The sequence below is a fragment of the Mobula hypostoma genome, chromosome 2 (genome assembly GCF_963921235.1).
Source record: "Mobula hypostoma chromosome 2, sMobHyp1.1, whole genome shotgun sequence".
NCBI classification, from domain to species: domain Eukaryota; kingdom Metazoa; phylum Chordata; class Chondrichthyes; order Myliobatiformes; family Myliobatidae; genus Mobula; species Mobula hypostoma.
In genome coordinates this window covers 19401742-19420864 of record NC_086098.1, presented here as the reverse complement: position 1 = coordinate 19420864, position 19123 = coordinate 19401742, and the positions used below count along the sequence as shown (strand labels likewise).

The window sequence follows — 19123 nt, the reverse complement described above, 5'->3', positions numbered from 1 at the left end:
CCTTGTTGCTGAAACTAGCTACCACCGCAAGCACACAGTCTTCCACAGTTTTCCATCTAGTTTTAGGACTGTGAAAGTCTGTAGAAGAGCACGGGTCTGTGACTGAGTTTCTTGGTCTGGAATAATGGTCTCCAGTTCTTGAGAACATAATGTGGAAGTTGGCTTTCTGCCCAGAAAGAGGCAGTGGCAGACTTACAAGACTGCATGTGGAGCGAGAAGAGGGTCTTTTTCTTAGTGGAAGAAGAAATTTGGCTAGCCACTGCCCCCAAACCCCATTTATAAATCTTTCAAGTCAAGATTTCATTAAGTCCCAAGGGTGACAAATGGAAAATCTTCAAAGAAAGGTTAATTTGCAGGTCAAGTGGATGTTAATGTTCTTTTTGTGAGGACTAGATTCTAAGATCAACGCAGAGGCTTAATAATGCAATGGTCAGGACACACAGAGTATTCTGAGCAGTTTTGGGCTCCATATCTAGGAAAAGATGATCCAGAGGAGATTCGTGAGAATGGTTCCAGGAGTGAAAGGGTTAATGTATAAGGAGAGCTTGATGGCTGTGGGCTGTACTTGCTGGAGTTTAGAAGAATGAGGGGAAATCACATTGAAACTTATTGAATATGAAAAGGCCTTAAATAAAGTGGATGTCGAGAGGATGTTTCTTATAGTTGGGGGAGTCTTGGACCAGAGGACATAGCCTCAGAATTCTGGGACATCCATTTAGAACAGAGATGAGGAGAAATTCATTTGGCTAGAGGACAGTGAATCTGTGGAATTCACTGCCACAGATGGCTGTGGAGGATAAGTGATTGGGATAGTGAGGGTCGATAGGTTTGAAATTAGTCAGGGTGTCAAAGGTTATGGGGAGAAGGCAAAAGAATGGAGTTGACAGGCCGTGATAGGTTGGCAGAGCAGATTCAGTGGGCAGAATGAACTAATTCTGCTCCTATATCTTATGGTCCTATGGATCATACAGACTGTGCAATGTTTTTAAGTAACATACATCAAAGTTGCTGGTGAACGCAGCAGGCCAAGCAGCATCTATAGGAAGAGCCGCAGTCGACGTTTCAGGCCGAGACCCTTCGTCAGGACTAACTGAAGGAAGAGTGAGTAAGGGATTTGAAAGCTGGAGGGGGAGGGGGAGATGCAAAATGATAGGAGAAGACAGGAGGGGGAGGGATAGAGCTGAGAGCTGGACAGGTGATAGGCAAAAGGGGATACGAGAGGATCATGGGACAGGAGGCCTAGGGAGAAAGACGGGGGGGGGGGTGACCCAGAGGATGGGCAAGAGGTATATTCAGAGGGACAGAGGGAGAAAAAGGAGAGTGAGAGAAAGAATGTGTGCATAAAAAGGAGTAACAGCTGGGGTACGAGGGGGAGGTGGGGCCTAGCGGAAGTTAGAGAAGTCAATGTTCATGCCATCAGGTTGGAGGCTACCCAGACGGAATATAAGGTGTTGTTCCTCCAAGCTGAGTGTGGCTTCATCTTTACAGTAGAGGAGGCCGTGGATAGACATGTCAGAATGGGAATGGGATGTAGAATTAAAATGTGTGGCCACTGGGAGATCCTGCTTTCTCTGGCGGACAGAGCGTAGATGTTCAGCAAAGCGGTCTCCCAGTCTGCGTCGGGTCTCACCAATATATAAAAGGCGGTTCAGCTGCAGTGTTCCTGTGTACAGCAGTATCGGTATTTTAAGGATAGTTGTTTGCATTATTCTTCTTAGCAATGGAAATCCCTCTGTACAGCTTGTTGTTCGTCATGACCCAGGAGAAAAATAAATGAGTCATTGCAGCTTCTTAGGGGTCTAAAGCTATCTCATTCCCCTAAGACTTCACACTAAAGAAAAGATTATCATCCTATGAGTTTAGAAAACATATATTTTATGCTAAACTCACAGGTTGACATCATATAAGCTGCTTAGCCAAGGAACTTGTAACTCTGTGAAGGAGTACCTTTAAACAATGAAAATAAGAAATCAATCCCATCCTGTTTCCACTTCAGTTTTCTTCTTGACAGTTTTCTTCACACAGTGCTTTCCAAGGCTCTTTCCCTGGTTCACTTAATTCCTGCACAAGTGGAATCAGTGCTGAATATTACAAAACTCAATCTATGTTTAAGATGTCTCTGGTAGATGTCATATTATTTGTATGGATAATTGTAAGTTTATTAGAAAATTTGATGAGGAGAGAACTACCTGCAGGGAGAAATCACCAAGCCAATATTCGAAATGAGCTCCAAATTGCAGGTTAGAAAATGGGTAGCTTCAATACCTGAGATACTGTGGACTCAAAGAAGTAAAGAGTGAAGCCTCTCAGAAGGGGATTTTTCATCATGAACTGCCGGTTAGTTCCACCCTTTTGACCTTTCACCTTTAATCTTGCATCATCTCCTTATTAACTTTTTTACATTTCACTTTTCACTGGATTTATTCAACCTTCGCGCAGGTCCTGCATTCCAGATGATTTCAATTTGTGATGTGACATAAATTCCACTCATCCTGCCTCTAGATTCTGTTCCCGATTTATTTAAGAAACAGCAGCAGAACTAGGCCATACCTACATGGAATGTTGTTGCAGGAAAGCAGCATCCATCATCAGGGCCCCCTACCACACAGGACATGCTCTCTTCGTGCTGTTGCCATCAGGAAAAATGTACAGGAGCCTCAGGACTCAACGCTGCTATGTTCAGGAACAGTTATTACCCCTCAACCATCAGGCTTTTGAACCAAAGAGGATAACTCCACTCAACTTCACTTCATCATGGAAATGTTCTCGCAATCTATGGACTCACTTTTATGGACTCTTCATCTCAATATCTTATGTTCTCGATATTTATTGTTTATTTATTATTATTTCTTTTTTTTTGTATTTGCACAGTTTGTGTCCTTTGCACATTGGTTGAATGCCCAATTTAGTGTGGTCTTTCATTGATTGTATTATGGTTATTATACTATTATGGATTTATAGAGTATGACCCCAAGAAGATGAATCTCAGAGTTGTATCTGGTGACATATATGTACCTTGGTAATGCATTTACTTTAAATGTTGAAGCTCCATCATTCATTAAAATCATGGCTGACCTGGTGATGATTTCGGATTCAGATTCCTTCCCATTCCCTGCAACCCCAAACTCCCATGTATACGAAAAATCTGACTTTTGCAGCCTTCAATATATCCTACAACTCAGGCCCCAAAGATATCGAGGATAAAGAATTCCAAAAGTTCACCGAGTAATTCCCCCATCGGTATTAAGTAGGTGACTTCTTATTCATGAAACTGCCCATATGTTATGGAGTTCTTTAAGAGAAACACCATTATGACATCCAACCTTTCAAGCTCTTCAGAATTTTCCATACTTTGAGAAGATAACAGTTCAAAGTCAAATTTATTAACAGAATACATACATGTCACCACATACATCCCTGAGATTCTTTTTCTGTGGGCATACTTAGCAAATCTATAGAACAGAAAAGGTAAACAGGATCAATTGACAACAAACTCTGCAAATGCAAATATAAATAAATAACGAGCATGAAATAACAAGATAAATAGCCTTAAAGTGAGATAATTGGTTGGGGGAACACAGAAGTAGGTTGAGTGTAGTTATGCCCTTTTGTTTTGATGGTTGAGGAGTAGTAACTGATGGCAGCAACAGGAAAAGAGCATGACCTGGATGGTGAGGATCTTTGATGATGGATGCTGCTTTCCAATGGCAACATTTCATGTAGATGTGCTCAATGGTTGGAAGGGTTTTACCCGTGGTGTACTGAGCTGAAGCCACTATCTTTAGTAGGTTTTTCCACTCAAAGGCTTTGGTGTTCCCATTCCTGGCTATGATACAGCTAATCAATACGCTTTCCACCACACATCTATAGATGTTTGTCAAGATTTTTTGATGACATGCCTGATCTCCACAGACTCCTGAGGAGGTAGAGGTGCTGTTGTGCTTTCTTTGCAAATATATTTATATGATGGGTCCAGAACAGGTCCTTTGAGATAGTGACATCCAGGAATTTAAAGTTACTGACCCTCTCCACCTCTGATCCTCTGATGATTACTGGCTCATGGACCTCTGGTTTCCCTTTCCTGAAGTCCCCAATCAGTTCCTTGGTCTTACTGACATTGAGTGAGAGGTTGGTGTTATTACACCACTCAGCCAAATTTTCAATCTCCCTCCTATATGCTGATTCATCACCACCTTTGATATGACCCACAACAGTAGTGCCATGAGCAAACTTGTATATATGATGTTGAAGTTCTACTTGGCCACACAGTCATAGCTGTGAAGCGAGTAGAGCATGGAGCTAAGTATACATCCCAGTGCAGATGGAGATTGTGGAGGAGAGGTTCTTGCCAATCTGAACTGACTGCAGTCTACAAGTGAGGAAATGCACGATCCAGTTGCACAAGGGAGTATTGGGGCCCAGGTCTTGGAGCTTACTGATCAGTTTTGAGGGGGCGATGGTATTAAATGCTGAACTTGAATGGATAAAGAGCATCCTAATGTATACATCTTTGCTGTCCAGATGTTCCAGGGTTGAGTGAAGAGCCATTGAGATGGTATCTGCTGTAGACCCGTTGCTTCAGTAGGTAAATTGGAAAGAATCACTAGTTAACTTTCAAATTCCAATGAGTTTGAATCCCATCTTTGTTCAGAGGACAATCCCTTAAACCCAGGAATTAACTGGATGAACCTTTCCTGAACTACCTCTGATGCAAGTGGCATTAAAGCCACTATGTGGCATTAATTAATACCTGAATTAAAGAGATCAGAGCACTCCTGTCGAGGTCTTTGCAATAGCAAGAAAGTCAATGCTCTATTTACCTTCCTAATTACTTATAGTGATTGTGTTTCACGTGCAAAGACAGCAGGAAGCCTCAACATTGTGACAGTCTGTATTCTGTAAATATTTGTACCCTGGCTATCAAGTGTGTTGCCAACTTTCATCAAAGTAATTTATTAATTTTGGACACCTCTATTAAATCTTCCCCTGAACCACAGGTATCATTTTACTAATCTGCCCACTTAATTCCAGTCCATAAGTGTGTCCCCACAACCTGTGGACTCGTGTTTAAGGATTCCGCCATTCATAATTCTCAGTATTAATGTGTTTATTTATTTATTTGTTTTTCCATGGTCTTTTGCACATTTGTTGATGTCTTGTCAATCTTTGTTTTTCAATGATTCTATTGCATTTGTTTGTTCTACTGTGAGCACCTGTAAGAAATGAATCTCAGGATAGGTGTCATGTACGGAATTTGATAATAAATTTACTTTAAAGTTTGAATCTGCATTCCTGATGTGAATCAGATAAATTTCCTTTGCACTCTCTTTATGCGGTTGACATCCTTTCTCAAAGCATGGTGGACTATCTTCCTTGCTTTGTGCTCTCTTTTGTTGTTAAATTCAAGGACCCTGTGTGCTTTTTATTTAACCAACCTTTGCATTTTGTCCTGGTACTTTCAAAGTTGTCACTGTTCCTGCACCTCTTATAAATGCTTGCATTTCCTGTGCAAATACAATGGATCAGAACAAGATGTCTCTGTTCTCAGGTGATCGTGCTAGTACAATCATTTCCAGATTTAAGAAATGACTTGGAACATCTCCAACAAGTGTTTTTTCAAAAGGGTGATGATGTAGTGTTCTGAGAAACTCAAGAGCAGCATGCCCTTGATTTGTTTTATTCTTAGTTCCATCCGTGTAGCAATGAAGTCCTCCCGTTTCTCTACTGGGATTTGTGGTTCTTTAGTGTAACTAAAGCGATATTTCTCATATTTAAAGTTCATCTTATTATCTTATCATTCAAAGTAATGTGTGTTCAAATACTGTCAGAATCAGTATATTGTATTGCCATAAAAATCAATAAAAAAGCACAGAACTTGCGATACATCATCTTGTCTTGGTGATATTGGTATGAGGGTTTTGAAAGCACTCCATACAAGGATTAGTGAGGTTTGGAGGTGCGAATCATAAGTCCAGAAACATCCTATTTTTGTCATTTTCTGCTGTTATTTCTCCTCCTATGAGTCTTGCTGCAGCAGGCTTGCCTTCATGGCGGCAAGTTTTGGAGGAAGCACTAGATGATGGTGCAGGCACTGTACTCAAGATGAGCTGTCCCTGAGTGGTTCGTACAGTGGAGTGGCATCCCAAGATCAGCAACAATCATGAGCTGCCTTGTGGACCTGAGACTACAGCTGTGATGGAGCTTTCAAACAGAATTAGGAGCTTAGATTGCATTGAACCGAAAAGCATGAGAACTAGGATTAACAGCAGACCATACATCCTCTTTGAGCGTGCTTCACTGTTCGATCGGATGGCTACTCTGAACATAAGAATGTAAGGAATAGGAGCAGGAGTAGGCCATCTGGCCCGTCGAGCCTGCTCTGCCATTCAATAAGATCATGGCTGATCTGGCCATGGACTCATCTCCACTTACCTGCCCCTTCCCCATAACCCTTAATTCCTCTACTATGCAAAGATCTATCCAACCTTTTCTTTAAATATATCTGGAATTCTGGTAATTTTCCTGACACATTAACTTTATTCCTCTCTCCACCCTCAGAAGTTAAGTGTATTATTTTCTGCACTGGGATGCCACTGAGTGTTCCCATCAAATTCTGCTTCTTTATAAATTTCTTGAAACAAAATTTAAAATATTCTGGAAACATTCATCAAGTCAAACAGCATCTGTGGAAGGAGAAGACTTCCAGGTTAACGATTCTTTGTCAGAACTAGTGATAGGAGAACATGTTAGTGAAAAGTTATATGAAGAAAGGGGAATGGATAGATAGACAAAGAAAAGAAAAGGGTGAGTTTAAGCTGTGGATGAAGTTTGATCTAAGCTCTGATAAATCGCTTGTCAGAAATCACTCAATCTGCTGGTTGATTCTGCGTGAACAATTACTAAAATTTCAAAAGTTTACAAGGCTTGTTCATTGATTAGTAGTCATACTGCAAGGTTGACCAAATTACTATCAACTTATGCAACATCAGCTTGCTAAAGGAAAGGGCTGATGTCTAACCCAACATGTAATCCCATAACAGAGCACTTTGGGCCATGTAATCATAACTGGATATGTTAATATTTAATGATCATGTAAATATTGTTTCTCAATGGTTTTCATTCGTAGCTTTAGGTTTCTTACTGGCACAGGTGTAGTAATGCCTCATTGTTCTTCCCTGCAGATATTCAGAACTAAAGCAGTGGATCTAGGTGAGAAACTTCTACCTGCTTTTAACACACCTACTGGAATTCCTTGGGCTCTATTGAATATTAAAAGGTAACGTAGTTCAGCTATAAAACGTTTTGTTCCATTTTTAAGAAGTTGCTGCCCATAATTGCTAAGCTTATTGTTCAGACATGTTAGTATAAAATACATGTAAAGACAATCAAAGTCATGACTGTTTTTGGTATCTCTTGAGTTTCCTTTGGACCATTCAAAAATTGTAACAAAACACAGACATGAAATTTGTATTTGTCTTCTCTGAATTTATCTTCTCCTGAAACCAGAATATCAATGTGTGTGTTACCACAAATGCTAGATGACCTGTGGAGCATTGTACAAATATTATACAAGCCTAGATGGCTGTATCAGATAGTTTGGTGACCATGGATGGTGCTGAGCTGGAATGTGACTTTGACATCATTAGGTGGGCTGCACTGAAAACACTTTTTGTACTCACCTATGCTCGCAGCATTAATATGGTAAATTATTATGAGTGCAAGGTGTAGTCCCACCTCTCTATCTGCATACCTTTGGTGGCAAGCATCACAACTGATTCCGATCCTACCCCACTTTTCATTTTCAGCAGCTTTGCCAGAGCTGGAGATCTATGTCCGGTGACTTAGACTTAGCCTTTCCCAATTTCCTGTTCTTTTTAATTTACTTAGATGTTGCCAGAAGTATTTGCTGACTTTCAATTGGGGCAGATCAGGATAAAAGATCAGCGAATTATTTGATAAAAGATGTCCCTCTTCTCTCAGCTTATCATGGATTTTCTCCATGCTGTATCAACATCCCCGCCCCCCCCCGATCTTCCGAGAATGTTGACTGGGTACATCTATTTGATTCTTTGTCAAAGGCCTGTTGGTAGAAAGAGCCTCAGAAGCTACCTTTTTATGTTACTAATCCTTTTGCTGTCAGTATGTATAACATTATTAAATGGAAAAAGTCACATTGAAGAAGCGTTATGTACTTTGACTGTTAACCTGCAGGTGGAATTGTGGCAAATCTAATGAACAGTTCTGTCCATGTGCGAGTTCATTTAAACTCTAATCTAGAGCCACACTGTGGAAGTAAAGTAAATACCATTTATGTTCCCAACAAGTAATAATATTCCAGTCTGGGCACCTCTGGATCCCGCACTAAATTTTTGACACCTTTGTAACTGAATGGAAGGTAAAAGTCAGGTGTGATTCGTAAGGTTCCTCTTAGATACATCATCTGGTTAAGTGATTAAGTGGTTAAGCTGGTTAAGCAGCAGCAACAGTGCACTCAACATCACTAAGAGCTGATTGTGGACTTTAGAAAGGGTAAGATGAGGGAACAGACACCAGTCCTCATAGTGGCACCAGAAATAGAAAGAGTGAGCAATTTCAAGATTCAGGTTGTCAACATTTCTGAAAATCCATTCTTGGATCAACATATCAATGCAGATACAAAGGAAGCATGACAGCAGCAATATCTCATTAGGAGTTTGAGGAGATTTGATATGTCATCAAAGGCAAACACAAATTTCAATGGATGTATCATGGCAATCATTCTCATTGGCTACATCACTGTCTGGTATGGCGGTGGGGCTCTACTGCACAGGATCAAGATAAACTGCAGAGACTTATAAACTTAGTCAGTTCCATCGGGGCACTAACCTCCATAGTATCTAGGATATCTTCAAGGAGTGATGCTTCAAAAAGGTGGCATCCATCATTAAGTACCCCCAGTCACCCAAAACTTGCCCTGTTCTCATTGCTACCATCAGGAAGAAGGTACGCAAGCCTCAACGATTTAGGAATAGCCTCTTCCCCTTTGCCGTGTGTTTTCTGAGATTTCTGATTGGACCTTAAACCCATGAACACTACTTCACTACTTTTTTAAAGTTCTTTTTATTTTTTCTCTGCGTATTTAATTTAACTATTCAATATATATATTAGCTGTGATTCACTTTATTCTCTATTATTATGTAATGCATTGCAAGGTTGCCGCAAAAACAAATTTCATAGTCATAGTCATACTTTATTGATCCCGGGGGAAATTGGTTTTCGTTACATTTGCACCATAAATAATTAAATAGTAATAAAACCATAAATGATTAAATAGTAATATGTAAATTATGCCAGTAAATTATGAAATAAGTCCAGGACCAGCCTATTGGCTCAGGGTGTCTGACCCTCCAAGGGAGGAGTTGTAAAGTTTGATGGCCACAGGCAGGAATGACTTCCTATGACGCTCTGTGTTGCATCTCGATGGAATGAGTCTCTGGCTGAATGTATGCTGATGATGTTAAACCCAATTCTGATTCCGATTTGGCCTCATAAAGGAATTACAGAACATTAGTACCACAGGTAGTGCAACTGATCTAACCACCACATTTTAACACACCCCCCCCCACCCCGTACTGTATCCATGGAATTTGCATGTTCTCCCCATGACTGTGCGTATTTCCATTGGTTCCTCCCACTTTCTAAAGATGTGCTGCAGGTTACTGAAAGGAAAATAAAATGTAGATGTCAGAAATCTGAAGTGTTAATGGATATGTTTGAGAGAACAGGTTAATGAAAAGTAAGTAATGGATGAAAGAAAAGCGATTGAGTGGACTGCTTTGAGAGCTATCATAAATTCAATGGGCCAAATGGCATCATCCTAAAATACAAATGTAATGCCACATTTGAGTACTAGGTCTGCACTCTACAGTTCTTCAAGCACATAAAGGTATATGAGCATGACGTTAATAGTGATGAGGCATTCTACATCCAGTCCACTTCCATGCAATGATATTCAGACCTCTTCCACCATCTGGATAAAAATCGTTTCCTCTTAATCCTTCCACTTTAAATGTGAGCTTTAAGGTTATGCTTCCTGAATATTGGCACTTAGTCTAGAGGAAAATACATCTGTCCTTTGACTTTTATCATAATTATACATACATCAATGAATTCTCTACTGAACTTTCTCAGATCAAAGTAATTCAGTTCGAACTTATACAACATTTCTTTGTAGCTACAGTGTTGCCAATGTCTTTGTGAATCTCCTTTGCCTTCTCCTGTGCAGTTACATCTTTATTCTGGTGTTCTGACTTGAGCTGTACTCAGTACACAAGCTGTGTTCTCACTAATTTCATATACAGTCCCAGCATAACCTCCCTGCTCTTAGATTCTATGCCTGCATTAATAATAGATAACATTGCTTATGCCTTTTTAATCACCAAACTGATCTGTTGTACTGGCCTCAGGTGTAGTGTTTATAAGTAAGGTTGCCATTTTATAAGACCATAAGATATATGAGCAGAATTAGGCCATTCAGCCCATCGAGTCTACTCCAACATTCCATCATGGTGATCCTGGATCCCACTCAACCCCATACACCTGCCTTCTCTCCATATCCTTTGATACCCTGACTGATCAGGAAACTATCAACTTCCACCTTAAGTATACCCATGATCCTGCCCTCCACCGCAGTCTGTGGCAGAGTTATTCCACAGATTCAACACTCTCAGGCTAAAGACAAATCTGACTTACTTCCATTCTGTAAGATCATCCCCCAGTTTTAAGCCAGTGACCTCTCGTTCTGAATATCCTCAACTTAGGAAACATCCTCTCCACATCCACCCTATCTAGTCTTTCAACATCCGGTAGGATTCAATGAGATCCTCCCGCATTCTTCTAAATTCCAGTGAGTACAGGCCCAAAGCTGCCAAATGCTCCTCATGTGTTAAGCCCTTCAGTCCTGGAATCATCCTGGACTTTCTCCAATGACAACACATCCTTTCTGAAATATGGGGCCCAAAACTGTTGACAGTACTCCAAGTGTGGCCTGACTAGTGTCTTATAAAGGCTCAGAATTATCTCCTTGCCTTTATGTTCTATTCCCCTTAAAATAAATGCCAACGTTGCATTTAACTGATTTACCCACAGACTCAATCTGTAAGTTAGTCTTCTGGGAGTCTTGTATGAGAACTTTTAAGTCCCTCTGCACCTCTGATGTATGAACCTTCGCCCCATTTAAATAATAGTCTGCACTATTGTTCCTTTTACCAAAACACATTATCATAAGTTTCCCAACACTATTCCATCTCGCAAACAACAGGAATTCTGCAGATGCTGGAAATTCAAGCAACTTTTATGTGTGTTGACTGTATTCCATCTACTACTTTTTTGCCCATTCTTCCAATTTGTCTTGGTCCTGCTGCAATTGCATTGCTTCCTCAGCACACCCTACCCCTCCACCTAGCTTCGTATCATCTGCAAACTTTGCCACAAAGCCAATCAATTCCATTGTCCAAATCATTGAGAAACAATGTGAAAAGTAGCGGTCCAAATACTGACCCCTGAGGAACAGCACTATTCACTGGCAGCCAACCAGAAAAGGCTCATTTTATTCCCACTCGCTGCCTCCTGCCTGTCAGCCATTCCACTATCCATGCCAGTATCTTTCCTGTAATGCCATAGGATCTTATCTTGTTAAGCAGCCTCATGTGTGGCACCTTATCAAATGCCTTCTGAAAATCCAAGTAAATGACATCCACTGCCTCTCCTTTGTCCACCTTGCTTGTTACTTTTTCGAAGAATTCTAGCAGATTTGTCAGGCAAGATTTCCCTTTACAAAAACTATGCAGACTTTGACCTATTTTATCAGTAGTCTCCAAGTCCTCCGAAAGCTCAGCCTTAATAATAGACTCCAACACTTTCCCAGCCACTGAAGTTAGTCTAACTGGCCAATAATTTCCTATCTTTTGCCTTCCTCCATTCTTAAAGAGTGGAATCACGTTTGCAATCTTCCAGTCCTCCGGGACCATGCCAGAATCAAGTGATTCTTGAAATATCATGATCAATTCATCCGTTATCTCTTCAAGAACCTCTTTCAGTATTCTAGGGTGTAGTCCATCTGGTCCAGGTCACTTATTCACCTTATCACCTTTGTGTTGGCACTCACACATGCATCATACTTACCTTGCGTCAGCCTGTTCTCACCAAAGTCCTGTTGAGCCAAAGCCTTACCACTCTGACACAGACCACTCCCATGATGACTGCTCCGCTGGTCTTTTATGGAGACTAAGCTTTTAAAGCTCTTCACTGGACCTGCACGGGAATGCTTCAACTGCACCTGCGCAGCACTCCAATCAATGATTCCCGCCGAATTTATTTCCTACCTTTTAAAGCTCTTTGCCAGACCTGTACGGGATTACTTCAATAGTGTCTGCACAGCACTCCAATCATCAATTTATGGTAAAGGTATGGAGACAGTTTTTTTCCTCCCATCTCCCCATTTTCTGTTCAAAGGCATTGGTAGTCACATACCAGGCTGTAATGCAGCCAGTTAATGTACTTTCCGCGACACATCTGTAGAAGTTTCTAAGGTTTTTGATGACGTGCCAAATCTCCACAGACTCCTGAGGAAGCAGAGACATTATCATGCTTTTTCTGCAATAACATTTACATGATGGGTCCAGGACAGATCCTCTGAGATAGTGACACCCAGGAATTTCCAGTTACTGCCCGTCACCTCTGATCCATCGATGATTTTTGGCTCAGAGACCCCTGGTTTTCCTCTTATAAAGTCTACAATCAGTTCTTTGGCCAATCCAAACTGACATGGCTTTGCAAGTGAGAAAATTAAGGATCCAATTGCACAAGGGGGTATTTAGTTCCAGGTCTTAGTTTTGAGAGGATGATGGTATTGAATACTGAGCTGTAATCAATAAGGATCTTAATATATCAATATAAATATATTAATCTAGTAGCATCCCTCTCCCAACTTTCAAAATGAAGTTTGTATAATTCTAAAATATTGTTACATTTCCATAGGACAAAGAACATAGAAATCTACAGCACATTACAGGCCCTTTGGTCCACAACGTTGTGCCAACCATGTAACCTACTCTAGAAACTGTCTAGAATTTCCCTACCACATAGCCCTCTGTTTTTCTAAACTCCATGTACTTATCTAAGAGTCTCTTAAAAGACCCTATTGTATCTGCCTCTACCACCATCACTGGCAGTGCATTCCACACACCCACTACTCTGTGTGGAAAAACTTATCTCCGACATCCCCCTTATACCTAATTCCAAGCACCTTAAAACTATGCCCCCTTGTGTTAGCCATTTCAGCTCTGGGAAAAACCTCTGGCTATCCACACAATCAATGCTTCTCATCATCTTATACACCTCTATCAGGTCACCTCTCATTCTCCATCACTCTAAGGAGAAAAGGCCAAGTTCACTCAACCTATTCTCATAAGGCATGCTCCCTAATCCAGGCAACATGCTGGTAAATCTCCTCTGCACTCTCTCTATAGCATCCACATCCTTCCTGTAGTAAGATGACCAGAACTGAACACAGTACAAGTGGGGTCTAACTAAGTTCTTATATAGTTGTAACATTACCTCATGGCTCTTGAAATCAATCCCATGATTGATGAAGGCTATCACACCATACGCCTTCTTAACAACACTGTCAACTTGGGCAGCAGCTTTGAGTGTCCTGTGGACACAGACTCCAAGTTCTCACTGATCCTCCATACTGCCAAGAGTCAGGTGACAGATGATTGTATGAGCAGCTGGTGCATGTCACAAGTCCTAGTTATGTGACCATTGATGCCTGGCAGACAATCTCTGAAGAGCATTGATAATGGCTGGGGTCACTTATCTTGTAAAGACACTGCCCAAAAGAAGAAAATGGCAAACCAGTTATGTAGAAACATTTGCCAAGAACGATCATGGTTATGGGAAGGCCATCATTGTCCATGTCATACGACACGGCACATAACAAAAGAACGACACAGACTGAAGGTCAATGTATTCTTTGTGGAAGGGAGACAGAGCTACTTCTGGGCAGGAGTTTGCTGAAGAAATTCCTGCAAGTACAAGAATGTAGATTATGAATGCATGGATTTCAGGAGAGCCTACAGTGTAACACAATGAACATGATCACTTTGGTGCTCTTGAGTGGGGAAGGAAAAGTAGATGAAGTCTTTTGAGCTTGTGTGAAGATTTTAGATGACATCACTAATTCAGTAGTGTGCAGCAAACTGTTAGATAGGACAGAGATTATCAGCAGCAGCCTGGAATGCTCCTGATTGTTAGGGCATATCCTGAAGTTATGGTGTATAGCAAATGCTAATTTTAATAGCAGCTGGTCTTTGGACCTGAACGCAGATTGTAAATTGAATTTAAACCACAGCTCTCAACAATGTTGCACTTTGGCTACGTCTACACTACACAGGATAATTTTGAAAACGCCGGTTTCGAGTAAAAACAATAGGCGTCCACACTAAGCGTTTTTCAAAATATTTCTGTCCACATTAGATGGACAGTTGGGCGAATCTCCTCCTACTGGGCATGCGCAGGACACACAGAGAAAACAAGCGAAGAGGAAACAATATACTTGGTGCATGTTTGTCCAGTTACAGAGTAGAAAAACTTAAAAGGAATTGCTCTTGGCTCTCGTGCAGGAGGACTTAAAACTAAAAAAAAAACAAATACTGGAGTGTATGGAGGCAACCGACAGGGAGTTCACGGACAGTATGACCCGGCTGACGACAAACATTGAAAAACTGACTAACTCTATTGTATTAATAAAGCACCTTGTTAAATGTATAAAACATATCTGCATCAGTGTTATCTTGTATTTCTATACAATGTTACATTAGGCTGTTACACATCTATTGTCAGAGAAGTACTTGCATAAATAGGTAAAGCACCTTCATACAAGCAAGGACAGAAAACAGGGCAAAGTGAGTATACTTATTTATTCAGTAAATGAGTACATTTCTAACTCTTCTGGTTTCAGTATTGTTGCCGTCTGTTCTGAAATTGTTAGGTTCTGTGAAGCGCAGAATCAAATATCGCTGTGATGATTGTACGCTCTAGTATCGATTCTTTGGCAACAATAAAGTAGTAATAATAATAATAAGAAGACTAATAAGAAGAAAACAATGAAATGCTGCGTTGTTACCATCTGTTCCGGCACGCCATGACAGCGGTTTTAAAAAGCTCCGGTTACCCCGTACACACTGCAACGGATATTAGGCGTTTTCAGATTTATTCACTCTGGAGACCGTTTCTGAAAATCTCTGTTTTTGGGGGCTGAAAACGCCGTTTCAGTGTGGACGGAAGGTCAAAACGAAGAGAAAAAGCTTTGTTTTCAAAATTATCTGGCGTAGTGTGGACGTAGCCTTTAAGGATGATTGCTAACAAAGAAATACTCTATTTGATCACAAAGGCCTGCATGAATGCAGCCCAGATTCAATGGGAATTAACATTCATTCTGGGTGTGGTGGGAGGTGTTTGAAAACTATTTGTACAGTAATTCAAATGAAACATTGTAGATACATTGTAACTATAAAATTGTTATGCTGTTACCTTTGATCTTTAGCATATAAAAATGTCATGTAGCTTTGGTGTTTCTTTGGTGACTTTATTCAAGTCATGACACTGATACTAAGCATGTGACAGTAATCCTGATCTCCCTGGACAGAGCAGCCATGAAGTGAGGGCAAAGAATCTGGTTCTGAGTGTTGGATCAGGAGAAAGAGTGTTACTAAAACCTGGTTGTTCATTTTTTTGACGTTGAAAATTGCAATGCAGGTGAATTTTGCATGTTGGCCTCTGTCAATATTTCACATGAGGGGAAGTTGGGGTACAGGAATGTCAGGGAAATGGAAGGATAGGGACATTGTGTGGGAAGGAGGGATTAGTTTCGTTGGCTATTTGATTGCTAATGTAATTGTTTCAGCACAACATTGGGTGACAATGGGCCTGTTCTTTTACTGTACATTTGTATGAAAAACCAAGAATGTGAATCCCATCACAAAATAAGGAGAAATATTTACTGTCCGCTATTGAGCCACCTACAGATGTGTGAAAACGTGGCGTACTCCAGGTGATTTTCGACAGCACAGCACTTTGTCATTGTGAAAAAGTTACTTGTCTTTCCTATTCTCCTCACATCTTCATTTCCAATCTATCTTTGTATCGTCAGCAAGTTTGGCAGCAGTACAATAGCTCCTTTCATCTATGTCATTAATGTAGATTGTAAATAATTGAGGCCCCAGCATTAATCCCTGTGGCACCCCATAAGTTCCAGCTTGCCAGCTTGAAATGACACGTTTATCCCAACTGTGCTCTCTGTAAGTTAGCCAATTCGCTATCCAATCTAATATATCAGATCCAGTATCATTAGCTCGCATCTTGTGCAGTAACCTTTTATGTGGCAACCTATCAAATGCCTTCTGGGATTCCAAATACATTATGAAGAGAATCACTTTATTTTTATGTCAGCAAGCCCTTTTTTGCTTGATATTCTAGCCATTATTATCCCAAGATTAGGGTTAATACATTTTAACAGAGGATAGATAGACAGTGTATTTTAAAACTCATTGATCACACTAAACAGAAACATTGTTGTGCTGTGTATACAGTGTTCTGATTGCTTAGTGAATGAATATAGATTTAGTAGCAATCAAATAATGGTCGCACTTAAGAAAATCTAATGAGTTCTTTCAGACTGCTTATGAAATAACCCTTCTTTTTGGTTTCAGACTCTGATGGCTATAAGAAAATTCAATTGAGCTACCTTTCTTCTTTTATTCCCCATCCTCTTCAAAGAAAAAAAACCTGTCACGCTTTCTGTAGAACTGCACTTTGAAAAGATTAAACTTGATAGTGTCCCTTGCAGTAACTGATCTCTGATCATCAAGGCTCTTAGAAGTAGTCAAACTTCAGCTACAGTGAGCTTTAAATTATTCAATTTATTCTGACCAGGATTTTGCTTCTTTAGTTGAAATATCTTGCACTGATATAAGAATAAGCATATGTAATTTTATCTTTGAAGGATTTTTAAAAATGCTGTGATACTCAAATTTCTTTTATAATTAAATTTCAATTTTATTGTTAAAGCTGGTTTATCTCATATGTAAACAGTTTAGAAACACACCAAAGCTTTTGTTCAATGATGTATGTGATTGTGTAATCCAGTATTGGTATATTTTGTAGCCAATTGATTTTGCACAGTTGAAAGGTTTGGATACTATGTATGTTGATATCCTTAATCATGCCTCCAGTCCTAATCTGCTACTAGAGACACAATTTAAAGGCTATGCCCTTATTAGTAATTTGACCTGCAAACGCGACTCATCATTGCCTTCAAAAGTTTACCACAAACTGGCTGTTTTGAACAGATTCTTTTTTACAACGATCTAGACTAGATTGGAAGGGATCTGTACAAGTGTGTGTATACTTTTCCATTCGCATGCAGATTGCTAATATTGAATTTGAATTTTATTCAAATATTACATTCATCCCAGAATGTGAGGGAGTAAAAATCTTTGTGTTATGACTCTGTCTCAATGTACAGACATGTGAATTTATAAGTCTAATGGCTTGTCGAAAGAAGCCGTCCTATAGCCTGTTGGTCCTGGCTTTAATGCTGTGCTACCAGACAGAAGCAGCTGAAACAGTTTATGGTCAGGGTCCCCAATGATCTTCCAGGCCTTCTTTACACACCTGGTGCTGTAAATGTTCTCAGTAGAGGGAAGTTCACATCCACAGATGCGCAAGGCTGTCCATACCACACTCTGCAGTGCCTAGCAATCAAGCTTGGCACACTTCACATACCAGGTGGAGAAACAGCCAGTCAGGATGCCTCTGTAGAAGGTCTTGATGATTTGGTGGTGGGGCAGGGGGTTCATGCCGAACTTGTAGTCAACTAATTCTTGTCTGAGGCATATAATGGATGGAAAGTCCAGTGGTAAGTTATGTATAATTGACAAAGCCCATTAGAATAGACTGAGTGGGTAATAGGAATCTTGGCAAAAGGAAATCCCTTAGCTGATTAAGCCACTGGAAGCCTTTTCCTTTAATCACGCATATATATTTAACCTCTGCATGTTTATACAATCTTTTTTCAAATCTTTTGTCTCACTATAACTTCTAGTTTTCATATTCTCTGCAATTTTAATGAATCTATTGCCCTTGGTGCCTTTGAAATTCATCTGCCTTTTGTGATAAATGTATACATTCTCTGATATTAGATTTTTTTAGATTGTCATTTAGAAATGCATGCATTAAGAAATGATACAATGTTCCTCCAGAGTGATATCACAAAAAAAAGGACAAACCAAAGACTAACACTGACAAGACCACATAATTATAACATATAGTTACAGCAGTGCAAAGCAATACCATAATTTGATAAAGAGCAGACCATGAGCACGGTAAAAAAGAGTCTCAAAGTTCCGATCGACTCCCGATAGTCCCCGATAGCAGGCAGCAAAAGGAAGAAACTGTCCCTCCCATAAACCTCCAGGCGCCGACAACTGCCGATGCAGCACCCTGGAAGCACCTGACCACAGCTGACTTTGAGTCTGTCCAAAAACTTCGAGCCTCTGACCAGCCCTTCGACACTGAGCACCAAGCACCATCTCTGCCGAGCGCTTCGACCCCGCTGCGGCCGCTGAGTAAGAAGCAAAGCCGAGGACTCGGGGCCTTCCCCTCTGGAGACTCTGGATCACATAGTAGCAGCAGCAGCGAAAAGGCATTTCAGAAGTTTCACCAGATGTTCCTCCATTCTCTCACGTCTGTCTCCATCAAATCAGGATTGTGCACCGCACCCTACTTGACAGGTTACAAATATCATTCACTGGAGTGGCCACTACGTGCTGCGTCGCGTCACCATCTTCTCCTCCTCCTCCTCCATTAAATGGAACTATTGAATGATTGAGCTATTCATGCTACCTTGCTCCTGATTGACTAAACTTTTCAAAGCAATCTTTTGATTGTTTTCATTGCATTACCATGGCCACCTAGAAAAAGGAATGAGGCTGACTGTAAGTTGTCCCTATTGCCTTGGTAAGTGATAGAATGTAGAATGTGGAGAGAATAAAATGATTTGTAGGTTTAGTGCAAATTGTGC

The 19123-nt window shown here is 40.4% G+C and overlaps 1 protein-coding gene across 1 annotated transcript in view; it reads left to right on the top strand.

Moving 5' to 3' along the window:
• Nucleotides 1-19123, top strand: part of man1a1 (mannosidase, alpha, class 1A, member 1) — a 488943-nt gene that overhangs the window by 358193 nt on the left and 111627 nt on the right. The window contains exon 5 of the mRNA XM_063033881.1: nt 7182-7276. Within this exon, the coding sequence (XP_062889951.1) occupies nt 7182-7276 (95 nt within the window). The remainder of the gene's footprint in view (nt 1-7181; nt 7277-19123) is intronic.